This window comes from Trichosurus vulpecula, chromosome 4 (genome assembly GCF_011100635.1).
Source record: "Trichosurus vulpecula isolate mTriVul1 chromosome 4, mTriVul1.pri, whole genome shotgun sequence".
NCBI lineage: Eukaryota > Metazoa > Chordata > Mammalia > Diprotodontia > Phalangeridae > Trichosurus > Trichosurus vulpecula.
In genome coordinates, this window is record NC_050576.1 from 244,346,315 (window position 1) to 244,359,830 (window position 13,516).

The following is a 13,516-nucleotide window of genomic DNA, read 5'->3' on the forward strand; positions in this document are numbered from 1 at the left end:
CCCATGTTTCTCTAACTATTCAGACTATCACTGTGGGTGACTAGAAGGATGGTAGTTCCCCTTTGCAGAAATAGGGAAGTTAGGAAGAAGATGGTTGAGATGCTTAGGGGACGTCTAATCTAATTCCAAACCTCTAATTGGCTGTTGGTGATGTGGGACAGGAACTCAGGGGAGAGACAGGGCAGGATGCAGGAATCTGGTCCTCATCTGCATAGAGATGATATTTGAACCTGTGGGAGCCGATGAGCTCACAAAAAGAGGGTGGTATGCAGAGAAGAGGGCATGCGCTACCACCCTTAGTCACTGCCAATGCAGGTGGTCACAACTTGACATTAACAACTTGAATTCCTACCGAGTCTTTGGGAAAGCTATGTCAGTAAGTCAACCAGCTATGTGCCAGACACTGGGTTAAGTCCTATGGATACAAAGACAGAGAAAAACAGTGTCTGCCCTCAAAGAGCTCACCGTCAACTATGTCACTCCCATCTTATAGGTTCAAAGATATAGACATCTATGTCTTTACCTAAACCTCTCTCTCTCCATATCTCTCTATCCATCCATGTTATCTATCTATCCATGTAATCTCTTATCTATCCATCCATGTTATCTATCCATGTAATTTTATCTATCCATCCATATAATCTTATCTATCCATTCATATTTATCTATGTAATCTATCCATCCATCCATGTAATCTAGCCATCCATGTTATCTATCTATCTATCTATCTATCTATCTAGGGCCTTAGGGGTCATATATTGTGAGACTCTCGTTTTACACATGGGGAAACTGAGGCTCAGGGCGGGTGAGTTGGCCAAGGTCACCCAGGTGACTGCCCAGCATCCTTCTCCCTCCCCCTTCCCGGGGTGACAAAGGACACTCCCCTCCGGCCGCCAAGGAATGAGGAATGCACCGCAGCCCAGAATCCTAGCATTCAGCAAATTCTCCAGCCCAAGCTCGAGGGAGGGGCTGCGTGGGGCAAGAGGGAGGGACGAGGTCTGGAGCAGTATCAATCCCGCCCCGCCGCCCCAGACCCTTCATTCCCCAGCGAGGCAGCGAGAAGAAAGCACGTCCCTGGACGCTGCACGTGGGACACCCTGAAAACCTCATTTCCCAGAATCCCCCCAACCGGAGAACTCCAAGTCCCAGAATCCCGTTCGGAAACTCCAATCCTGGCGGGCGCTTCGATTCCTTCAGACTCCGGCGGCACTTGGCCCCCGTCCCCCCCTCCTCCAAGGATGAGCTGGACCGAACTATCCGGCAGAGAGGGGGTGACCTATTATCTCTGGGCTCTGCCGCCACTTCTTTCTCACGATTTTGGGGGAAGAATGTGTGACAGGATGTGGATAGAGGGATTTAGAATCTCTCCAGTTTGGAGCTTCTACGAGGTTGCCTCTCCCGATGGGCCGGGAGGTACGGCTCCTGCGTGGGTTCCCCCGCCTTGCTGGAGTGGTTCAGCCCAGAGGCGGCCCTTCCCGGCGGGGGCCGGAATGGTGGCTCGGGCGGCCCCGCCCCGCCCCGCCCCGCCCGGGAATGTGGACGTTTGGAGGGAGCGCGGTGGGCGGGCCGGAGGGAGGTGCCGAGGCGCCGGGGCCGGGGCCGAGGAGGCGGAGGCGGAGGAGGACGGCAACGGCGGGAGTGCCCGGCGCGGCGGCTGCGGCGGCCTCGGTAGCGGCGTCGGGGCAGGGGCAGCGGCAGCGGCGGCGGCGGCTCTCGGCCAGACACCCCACGGCGCGGCCGCTCCGGCGCGGGGCGGCGGGGAGATGCCCACGCAGCGGGACAGCAGCAGCATGTCTCACCCGGGCCCGGGCGGCGGCGGGGGAGGGGGCGGCGGTGGAGGCGGCGGCGGGGACCACGCGCACCAGGTCCGAGTGAAAGCCTACTACAAAGGGTGAGTGAGCGCGGGGGCCGGGAGTGGGAGCTCCCGGAAGGCAGCGGCTGCGGCGTCCTCGGGTCCCCGAGCGGACCGTGGTGCTTAGGGCTCTGTGCATTGGGATCATCCCCGGGAGCGAAAGCTGCCCAAGGGCAGGGGCTGTTGTCCTTGTGCCTAACGTGGTGTTTGCGGTACTGCTTAGTGTGACACTGCAAAGGGAGCATCCTGGAGAGTGGACGCCCCCAGACGGCAGGGGCTGTTGTCCTGGTGCCCCTGGAGCCCAGCGAGGTGCTCTTGGTACTGCTTAGTCTGACTGTGCAAAGGGAGCGTCCCGGGGGTGGATGCCCCCGGAGGGCAGGGGCTGCATCGTGCTGTGCCTAGCGTGGTGTTTGTGAAAGTGGTCAGGTCTGACCGTGCATAAGGAGCATCCTGGAGAGTGGGAGCTGCTGGAGGGCAGGGGCTGGTTTTGTCCTGGTGCCCCAGAGAACTTGGCGCTTAGAAGTTTGTCTGGTATGGATCAGTTGGGATAGGGTAGGATGTAAACATCTTGAATCGATCAGTTGATAAGCATTTATTAAACACCTACTGTGTGCAAGGCACTGTGCTTAGTGGTTGGGTTACAAAAAGAGGCAAAAGACAATCCCTGTTCTCAAGGAGCTTCCAACCTAATGGGAGCGATAACACGCAAAGAAGTATATATGCAGACCAGACGGGATGCATAAGAAATACTGATCTGGGGAAAGCTCTAGAATTAAGCTTTTCATAAAGGAATGAGAATCACTTTTTGTCATTCTCTTGGTATCTGTGGTATGGCAGGTGTCATCAGATGGCCTTGTCTCCCCTAAAGGCCCCTCTACTGATGAAATGACCCGTTTCCTCCTTATCCAGATCCTTTGTTTGTCCAGGGAACTTCATGACTTCTGGAATTGTGAGTCCTCAGGAGTGAACAAAGCACGGACAAGTGTGTGTGACTCTGTGGTCCGGTGGAAAGAGGTCTGGATTTGGAGTCAGTGGCCCGCAGTTTGAATCCAGCATCGAGGTTTAGAAACTCTAACCTTGGACAAGTCGTGTGACCTCTGGGCCTCGGTTTCCTCATCGGTAGAACTGAAGGGGTTAGACTCAATAGCCTCCACGTTCCCTCTCAGCTCTAGATTTAGGGTGCCAGATTCCCCAATACCTGGTGTGGAGGCCCTCAATGAGTGTTTCCTGAGCCCAGTACGCAAAGACCTCAAATATCAGAATGTAAGCTTTTTGAGGTTTTGCTTTTTTTCATTGCTGTTGAGCCCCTGTGCCTGGCATATATGAGATGGGCTTGGTCAAGTGGAGGGAATGTCTAGAGACCTTGACTGCAGGGCCTGCTTCCTTTGGGCTTCCTCTGCTCTCCACATGGGCCCTAGATTACTTCTTGATGGGTTGGGTCAGCTAAGTTCACTGTAGGCTGTAAGGTCTTTGAAGGTGAGCTTGGTGTTGTGTCCTCAGCATCTAGCAACCCTTGAGTCCATCAGAGGGCTGGTTGGCTTGGCCTGCCTGGGGACCACCAGCCCTGGCCTCGACTGAGGGATGCCCTTTTGGGGGAGAGAGAATGGCCACTATTGAGGTGCTGAGGGCTGTCTCAGGAGGTGGAGGTGGCTCTGAGTCTCTCGGAGGGTCCTGGGTGGGGCCCTATTGCATAGGCAGAGTAGGCTTTGCTTTGGGATGGCATGTAGCAGGAGTTTAGAATGAGGACTTTGAGTCCAGCTTGTTTTCCCTTGGCTATAGGCTGTAGGACCAATTTAGACTGTGGTAAGCTGAAGCAGGCAGGCCTGAAGTCATAAGGAACAAAAGGAAAAACCACCAAGTTACGCAAGTGGACTTAGTATCAGAGGACTGCCATAATAAGTCATTACCTGTTTGGGACTGCCAGGGATTTCTGAATGATCGAGTTAATGATGTAATCTCCTCGTATTTAGGAGGGGTTTGTTGAGAATGGTTGTTTGGGGAGTCCCTCCCTGGCCTTGCTAGGTTTCCAAGGACCTTGTTTTAGGCTGAGAACCCTGCAAGGTGAGAAGAAAACCATCCCATGCCTCCCAGCACTGAATGTAAATCTAGTTGGGCTTTTCTGCTATCATCCACCTTAACCCCATCTCTTCATAGGGGACAGGACCTCAGCTACAATATTTGATTAAAGAATATTTTAATTTCAGGAACTTTTTTTCTCCCCCAAATTGAAGACTTCCAGTTCAGTTGAACAGCTTTCCCTTGGTCATTGTTTGTGAGGTGAATGCCCTTTGTGGTTGCTGTGCACTGCTGAGACCAGCTTGGGGTTCACTATGAAGCCCAGGGTTTTCCAAACAAACACCTTTATGCGTGTGTGCTTGCTGCTTATCCAGGCAGAAGTAAGTGGCTTAAAAAAAAAGTTTTACTGTACAATGCCTACATTCCTGAATGGATCAGTGAGGATTGTGAAAGGGGAACTTGTAAGGGGGAGGCCCTAGCTGCCTGCCACTTCTCTCCCATCCCCAACAAAATCAAGTCCCCACAAATGATGATTTCTGATTTTAATGACTCTTAACCCAGTGATTGGATTCCTTGTGTGTGATTTTATGAATTCTTGCTTTTGGATTATACCTTCTTCGGGCTTCTGGTAACTTACGATCACATTAAATGATTCACATGTACATAGATAGAAGGCATTATGCAGCAAGGGGTTTGTAGCCTTGGCCAGATGTGTGGGTGTTATTTAATAGGCTCTTATTCTTAGGATAGTTCATGGGATTTTGAGATTTTGCAGCCAGCCGTGGCTAAACATTTTGTATGTGCATGTGTCTAAAATGACACATTGATTTTAAATGTTTTTATTTAATAACCAGTTACTAAACTCCAGTTTTTTTTTCTTGGAGGCTTTTTTTCCCCCTTTTTGGAAGAAACAGAGGTGCCTTAACCACCTAGGTTGGCATTAGGATCCCATGTTTCTCTAACTATTCAGGTCAAGAAGGGGAGGCTCTTACTTGTTCAGGAATGTCTTTGTAAATTCCAAAGCATGGTGACCAATAGGAGGTGTTACTATTAGCCTGTGACTGAAGTTTTTTATATAAGCTTTCCTCTCCATTTTGAAAAGGGTGACTTTTTGCCAAGGTAAGCACTTTGATCCTGCTCCGGCTCTGCTAGAGAGCCGTGATTGGAAACATTCTCACAATTGATCATTTCCCTACCTCCTGCCCTGAAATCAGACTTAATGAGGACTCCATCTTTATTAGCGATATTCTCAGCCAGAGGTTGTGCTGTTAGGGAGCTGCTTGTTGAAACTACAGTGAGTCACTGAAGGAGTAGGTTACTGAACAGGTTGGCTAACTAGGACACCTTTGACCTGATTTTCATATTTTAAAAAATCCTCTTTCCCAGAAGACATTTTCTGCTGAGCATGACTAGCATCCTCATTCTGAGCCGCTTGGTTGAGAGAGCAGGGGGTCAGTTGCATCCCCTTGGCATCATTCCCCCCAGCAGCAGTTCTTTGTAGCAGCTGGGATCCTTTTGTAAAAAATGACTAAGGACTTCTTTCCCCCAGGATGAGAACCTTCAAGTTCCTTTAAACTTGATCTTTGTGAAAATGTGCCTTCTCCAGATAAAGAAACTTAAACCACACACTTAATTTGATTAGTTGTTCTACTATTTAAGTAGGAGATTGGCTTTTTCCTTTTTCTTTTTTTTAACATAGTGGGAGTTTTTCCTTGGATTTCCTCAGTCATTACTTTGTTAGCTTACAGAAACGGAACAAAAAGTTCTGTTGGTTAGTGAGAAATTAACATCATATAGGCTTTTTTGTGGTGTGCTTTGGTTTAGTGGGGCAGGGCTTATCAGTTAAATACTTAAGGAACCAAGTAGGCTACATCATAAAATATACAGGGGGTTTTGCAAACATGTTTCCCAAAATGACATTGCTCAGAGTGCTATATATTGAACAGTCATAATTTTAAAGATTTTCCTGCATATACCAACATTGTAGAATTAGGAAACATTGTTGAGTAACTATTTGTGTTTGAAACGGGCCTTGCGAGGAAATATGTAGAATTTTTCTCATAGTTTACAAGTCTTGACAAGACTGTTTTTTGGTGATACATTTGTTTTCTGACTAGTAATGGCATTAATGGGCAGAGGTTATATCTCTGATTGGGCTCTCACTGGTCCATTTGGACCCTCTTCTTTTCTCTCTCATCCCTCTTGGGGATCTTCTCACTTTTTGGGGTTCTAGGGTATATCATCTCCGAGCCCCGGGTATCCAGCCTTCGTCTCTCCCCTCATTGCTCTCCCTCAAGGTCTGTCCCATGGGTATCTCAGCCATCCGTGTGCAGGCCCAATATCCTTGACTCGGCTGAACCCTCTCTGTCCTTGGCCAGCATCTCTGACAGCTGTGGCTGGCCTGTTTGTGACATTACCTCCCACCTCTTGAAATTATATTATATTGTTTTTATATATTTTTGGAGTGCATGACCCAGGGCCAGAAGCTTAACCCCTGCAACGAGGGACAGACTTAGGAAGGAAGGTGCCGTGAGCCTGGTAAAAAGAAAAAAAGTGTCCATGCTCTCCTCTCTTTTCCCTCCCTGTAGAATGTCAGCTCCTTGAGGCCAGGGATTTGACTTTGTATCTCCAGGATCTCCCACAGTGCCTTGTCCATAGGTTCCTAATATGTTTGCAGAGTTTGAGATGTTAGAAGAACACCTCCAGCACTTAGCACAGTGCCTGGCACGTGGTAGGGGCTTAATAGCTATTTAGGGACCGACTGCTATATCACCAATCCAGCACAGAACCGAGGAAGGCCTAAATAGCCATTGCAGAGCGAGTAAGAAAGGCCCTTGCTCAAAGCCTGTTTATATGTTCAGCCTTTGCTTCATCAACATCTATTCTAATTCTTTGTTGTATCTCATCCACGCCAGACCCTCCATGAGGGCTCAGCCCCCATGATTCTTATCTAAACTTTGTATCTCTTCCAGAAACCAACTCAGGGCTGCTACAAAAGAGAAATGCTTAATAGATGTTTATTGAATTGGATTTACAAACCCTTTTCCAAGCCTGTAATTACAAGAAGGGAGAGAGAGTCCTCTATAGGCAAGCACAGTGACAGCCAAGGAGTAGATGGGAAAAAAAAAACCAAACACACAATGTGGGGGGCAGAGATATGGGACTAACAGAGTGGCCAAAAGCCTTTTAAAAAAAAGCTAAAATGTCATTAAATTGACAAAAATTGATTTTTGTCTTCTTCCCACCAGACCACTGCATCAAAAAAAGGGGCATGTCGCCTTCAACCGCCTGTAGATCCCCAGAGTGTCATTGAATTAAGACCCAGTACAAACATGAAGATATCCAGAAAGCATCCACTCCATTGATTTTTTTAATTGTGGTATCTCAGGATACTTGAAGTCATCAGAGATGTGTGTTGGGTAACTCTCCCATGCCTCTGCTGGTTTGTCCAGCAGAATCTCTGCTTCTTGCTGCCCCCTCCTGTGGCCATCCCAGAGTCCTGCTCTATGTCCTTGACTGTTCCCAGGGCCTCACACCCCTCATTGTCCCTCCTGCAGCTGAGGAGCCTTGCTGAGCATGCTGTAGAACCCCAAAGGTCTGTGGGGAGCCTGAAATTATAGAGCCCCTGAGGCCAGCCAGCTGGCCTTGGAGAGTATGCTTCTTTCTCTACAGGGCAGCCTTGGAGATGGGGAGCATGGGCACCTCCTTGCCTGATCAAGGCTCCCTTAAGGCTGGAGAAGAGTAGGTAAGGCCTGACTTCCTGTTACTGCCGACAGGGCTCATTCTCAGCAGAGCCAATCGATCAAGGAACATGGATTCAGCACTTAAGGGCCCTGGATTCCTCCATGTCATGCCCTTTGAGGACTCTACCGTCTTATCTGACACATACAGAATCAGTAAGTGCATCCCAGGATGCCTCCAGGCTGGATGGATGGTGACTACTGAGGGGGGGGTCTTCTAGCCGAGCCTCTCATGGGCTGGCCATCTGCCTCCCGCCCTGCATGGTGGTGCCACTTTCCTTTGGGATGATGACGTAGGATTTTGAACTGAAGGAGCCTGAAGAGGTAACAGAGTGCAGGCCTCTCGTTTTACAGATGAGCAAACTGAGCTCCCCTGGCGTCCGTCAGGTCTCAACTCAGTTTCTCCTGTTTTACCAGAAGCCTTTCCCAATCCCCCTTAATTCCAGGCCTTCTGTCTGATGATTTCCAGTTTATTCCATATATGTCTTTTTTGTTTTCCCTGTTAGACTGGGAGCTCCCCGGGCAGAGACTGTCTTTTGCCTTTCTTGCTATCCCCAGTGCTTAGCTCTGTGTCTGACACATAGTAGGTGTTTAATAAATGCTTCATGACTGACTAACTGAAGTGACTGGCTTCCGGAAGTAACAGAGGGGATTCCAACCCAGGGCTTAGGACTCCAGAGCCTTTGCCCTGAGCCATGCTGCTTTATGAGTGTTGAGTCAATCTAATAAGACTGACTCTGGAAAGCTTCGGGAATAGGTCTGGACCTGTGATTCACCAGTGTCTGGAACTCTCAGAGAACACTCCCTCTCCAGTCCAGGCTGGCCCCTTCATGTCTTAGAGAGAATCATCTGGCTTGTGAGTGGAAGGCATAGACTAGATCCCGGGTCTGGCCAGCTCTCTCTCCACCATGGCACACTGCCTTCTTGACCTGTAGTTAGTTAAACCGGACAAGGGGCCCTTTAACTTGCACTTTTCCTCAAGTGGCACAATGTTTGTTTTGGACACGTTTATCTTGGGTGTGGGAGCTGTGTTTGAGGACAGGAAGTTCAAGACCAAGTACAGATTTTAAAGTTGTTTTTTTTTTTGTAAGTTGAGAGGAGTTTAAGACAATGAAGAGCTAGCCTGGGTTTCAGTCCTGCCTCAGATACAAATGGGCTGGTTTATCCTGGGTGAGTCACTCAGCCTTTCAGTGCTGACAATTCACAGAGCTCGAAAGTTCTGAGAAGGTGCCAGCCTTTATCGGTGGCGGAACTTTGCTCGCCTGGAATTCTCTTCCCCCGTAATTGGTGAAACAAGGGTTAAGGAGTATGGGTCATGGAAGCTCGCCTTTGAGGGTGCTCAGGTGGAGCCTTGAAGGAAGCTGGTAGAGAGAGAAAGAGGGTGTGTTTTTCTTTTTCTTTTTTTGGACTATTGACATTAAAGTTTATTTTTTTCCATGTAATAGTACTTTATTTTTTCCAATTACATGTCAAGAGGGTTCTCAGTATTCACTTAAGTTTGAAATTCTTTCCTCCTCCCCTTTCCCCAAGACAGCAAGCAATATGATGTAGACTATACATGTAAAATCATAGTAAATTTATTTTGATATTAGTCCTGTTGTGAAAGAAGAATCAGAAGCAAAGGGAAAAACTATGAGAAAGAAAAAAACAAGAGAAAATAGTATGCTTCAATCTGCATTCAGACTCTGTGGTTCTTTCTCTGGATGTGTTTAGCATTTTCCATCATGTATCTTTTGGAATTGTCTTAGATCATTGCATTGTTAAGCAGAGATAAGTCTGTCAAAGACAGTTATCATACAGTGTGGCTGTTACTGTGTACAGTATTCTCCTGGTTCTGTTCACTTCACTCAGCATCAGTTCATATAAGTCTTTCCAGGTGTTTCTGAGATCCACCTGCTCATCATTTCTTATAGAAGAATAGTATTCCATTACATTCGTATACCACAGCTTGTTCAGCCACTCCCAAAATTGATGGGCATCCCGAGAGGGTATTTTTCTCACATGAGGGACCCCCTGTGTAAGGTGGGAAATGGGATATTGAATGTCCTTTCTGGGGAGCAACAAAGAACCTGGTTTGGCCAGAAGTAACTCTCAAGCCCATCAGCCCCTAGAGATGGTGGTTAGGCTTGTGTGTAAGGACTATCCATTTCTCCTTTGTGTGGAGGATGAGTTATAGAGGAGGAGAGCCTGGAGGCAGGGAGACCACCGAGGAGGCTACATTTGTAAAACATGTCACAGACATCATCCCATTTGAAAAGTGATGAGGGCCTGAAGCTGAGGCATGTCTTAGTGGAGAAGGTGTTGTGAAAGGAGGCCTGATGCTTGACTTGCCAACTGACCAGTTAGTGGGGGTGAGGGAGAGGGAAGAGGTGAATCTGAACTTAGGTGACTGAAAGCACGGTAGAGCCCTCAGCTGAAGACATTGGTGGCATTTTTGGGGAAAGATAATGAGTTCTGTTAGGTTGTGGTGAGTTTGAGATGCTTCTCGTTGGGAATATCCCATAGCAGTTAATTAGTGATGCTCTGGAGCTCGAGAGAGACCAGATCTGGGAGTCACCCACATAAATATGATTGTGGAACCCATGGGAGCTGAAGAGGTCTATCGAGTCAGCCAACAAGCATTGATTAAATTGTGTGTGCTGGATATCTTAGACAGAAAGGAGAAGAAAGCCTAGGACCCAGTCCTGGGGTATACCTCCCCACAAAGGTCTTCAAGGCCTGGACTTCAGATACCCCTAATGCCTAGGCAGCCTTCCCTTGGTTGGTGAGTTCAGTTATCCTTCCACATCTCAGGGGTTAGGGGTGTAGGGGCCTCCCCCTACATCTGGAAAATCTGCGTAAAATATTTGGCCCTCCCTTCATACCAGAGAAGAAGTATTCTGGCTTTGCAGATTTCCTTCTCTTTTTTCTTGATTTCATGCAAAACTATACATATATTTTAGGCATTTCTGAATTTCTAAACTTTTCTGTGTTGCCTGCTGACCTCTGGCATATCATCAGGGGCTTCTGCAGAACTCTCCCATTCAATTTCTTATGTTGACCCTTGATAGCGATGGGGAAATTTGTGATGTGGAAGAGTGACTGCAGTGGATTGCTTTGATACCAGGATGGGGAAGGAGACCACAGCTACCCTCTGCTTTCCCCTCCTGCACCTTTTTTTGTATGGCTTTTGGATGTGCTTGTTGAGCTGTTAAATAATCCTCATTTAGGACAGAAGTTGGACCATGTTTCAGTAGATCATTTTCATGGAGTCCTTCTTCAAAGAAGTAGCCCAAGAACGAATAAGTACTTTTAAGGTCAAGAGCATAGAATGGAAACGTGTGTCTCTTGAAGTATTTTGAGGTTTAATGGGAAAGCCAAAAATTCCTAGTGTTTTGCTACTTAAGATTGTATTGAAATATATAATTTTAGGGAGCTTTGTGGCTAAGCACATTGGGATCTGTGGAAGGCCAGTGGTGGGCAAAAAGATACTACTGCTGAAGATGGAACCAGAAATAGAAATTGGGGGTTCTTAACTTGGGGTGTATGACTTTTTTTAATAAACATTTTAAAAATCTGGTAACTGTACTATATTGTTAATGTTTTCCTCTGTTAATCCCAAGCCTTTTATTTTCTTCAGTTACAAGTATCTGATTCTTGAAAGGGTCCCTAAACTCCTGAAGGGGTCTGAGCCCCAAAGGAAGTGAAAACCTCACTTGGGGGCGAGTTGGCCAAGGTGGCTGGCCAGCTGTGCTCTCTGCCTTTTTGTTCTCGTTAAACCCTGAATACTCTAACCAGGGTCTAGTGATAGTGAAGTGTATAAACATGGCCTTTTCCAGTTACTCTGGGAAAATGTTTATAGAAAACAGCCTTGAATGTTTTAGTTCCTGAGACTTAAGGAGCTCCTATTAGGGGTAGAACACACGATTAACACTGATAGGGTGAGGAGGCCTTTTTAACCTCTTGGTGACCAGTAAATGTTTGCCAGCACTTAGGTGGTTTTGTGACCCAAGTTTCAATGTGAACCAAAGCATCTATATGCACATATCATTACCTGAGAATTTAATAGCTCCATTCTTTATACTTTAAAAAAGGAAATGATTGGTTTTTGCATGATAGCACTTTCTGTTTTCTTTCCTTGTAAATGAAAAACTTTAACAAAGAAAATATTTTTTTTCTTTGCCACGTGCTCTCTGCTGGGCCTTGTCTCCAGCTAATCTTAAGCACATTGCTTTTTTGTTTAAACAGGCAAACAGTCTCACTCCCCCTTTAATGCCTCATTGGAGGACAGGAATTTCTTTTTTTCATCTTTTTTTTAAGAGTCAATTCCTTTCTCCTATCTTTATGTGAAGGGTGATTGGCAATAGTTTTTCCCTTAAATGGAAAGAAGAAAATTGAGGCATTTCGGAGCCTTCTAAAGGGGTGGCCCATTTTGGGTTTTAGGGCTGCAGTGGTATTTGATTTTTAAAAAGGTTCCAGTTGCAGTGTTTTCACAGGACATTTGCTTCTGGTTCAATATTTTGCTTTATCAGTCTAAGTGCCTACTATGTAACTGGTAGTTCTCTAGGCAGTGGGATAGTGGAGACAAAATGGAAACAATCATGAGTCACTAAGAGCTGATATTCTTCTGTCTTTTTATTTATTTATATTTAAAAATTTTTTTGAGTTAAAAATTCTTTCTACCCACCTGCCCCTTTCCCACTCTTTGAGAAGGCAAGTGGGTCAAAATGGATACATGACCTCCTAGATATGAAGAGAGGGATTACAAGAAAATTTGAAGAACATAGAGCATATTACTTATCAGACTTCTGGATAGGTGAACAATTTAAGAATAAACAAGAGAGAGAAGTGAGTACGGTATTAAATGGTTAATTTTTAAGTTTTTGTACAAACAAAACAAATGTAGCCAAGATTAGAAGGAAAGCAGAAAATCTGGAAAAAAATTTTATAGACAGTTTCTCAGGTAAAGGTCTCATAGTTCTCATATATAAAAACTTTATAAAAATCTATAAGAATTTGCAGATATCATAAGTAAATTAGGGGAGCAAGGAATAGTTTACCTGTCAGATCTGTGGATAAGGGAAGAGTTTCTGACCTGTTTAAACAAGAGATAGGATCACAGGAGGTAAAATGGATAATTTTGATTATATGAAATTTAAAAGTTTTTGCACAAACAAAACCAGTGCAGCCAAAATTAAAAGGAAACTGGGCAAAAAATGTCTACAGCAAGTTTCTCTGATAAAGGCCTTATTTCCCAAGTATATAGGGAACAGCACTAAATTTATAAAAATAATAGCTATTCCCCATTTGATAAATGGTCAAAGGATATGAATAAGGCAGTATTCAGAAGAAGAAACCAAAGCTACCAATAGTCACGTAAAAATACTCTAAATCACTATTGATTAGAGAAATGCAAATTAAAACAACTCTGAGGTGCTACCTCACACCTATCAGATTGGCTGATATGACAGAAAAGTGCTGGAGGGGATATGGAAAAATGAGGACACTAATGCACTGTTGGTAGAGTTGTGAACTAGTCCTACCATTCTGGAGAAGGTTTTGGAAAATAGCCCAAAGAGCTATAAAACTGTGCATAACCTTTAACTGAGCAATACTACTCGTACATCAAAGAAAAGGGAAAAGGACCCATGTGACAAAAGTATTTATAGCAGTTCTTTTTGTGGTGGCAAAGGAATTGGAAATCAAGGGAAGGCCCAAATCTTGGTATATGCTTGTGATGGTACACTATTGTGGTATAAAAAATGATGAGCAGGATGGTTTCAGAAAAATTCGAGAAGGTTTGTATGAACTCATGCAAAGTGAAGCAGAAGGAGCAGAACATTGTACACAGCAAAAGCAATGTTGTAAGGATGAACAGCTGTGAAAGACTTAGCTACTCTGATCAAGACAGTCATCCAGGTGACTTCCA

General features: G+C 45.9%; 1 protein-coding gene across 1 annotated transcript in view; it reads left to right on the top strand.

Annotated features, from left to right (window-relative positions):
- Positions 1-1,763: 1,763 nt before the first annotated feature.
- Positions 1,764-13,516, top strand: part of PRKCI (protein kinase C iota) — a 76,225-nt gene continuing 64,472 nt past the window's right edge. Inside the window, exon 1 of the mRNA XM_036756545.1 lies at positions 1,764-1,891. Coding sequence (XP_036612440.1) covers positions 1,764-1,891 — 128 coding nt within the window. The remainder of the gene's footprint in view (positions 1,892-13,516) is intronic.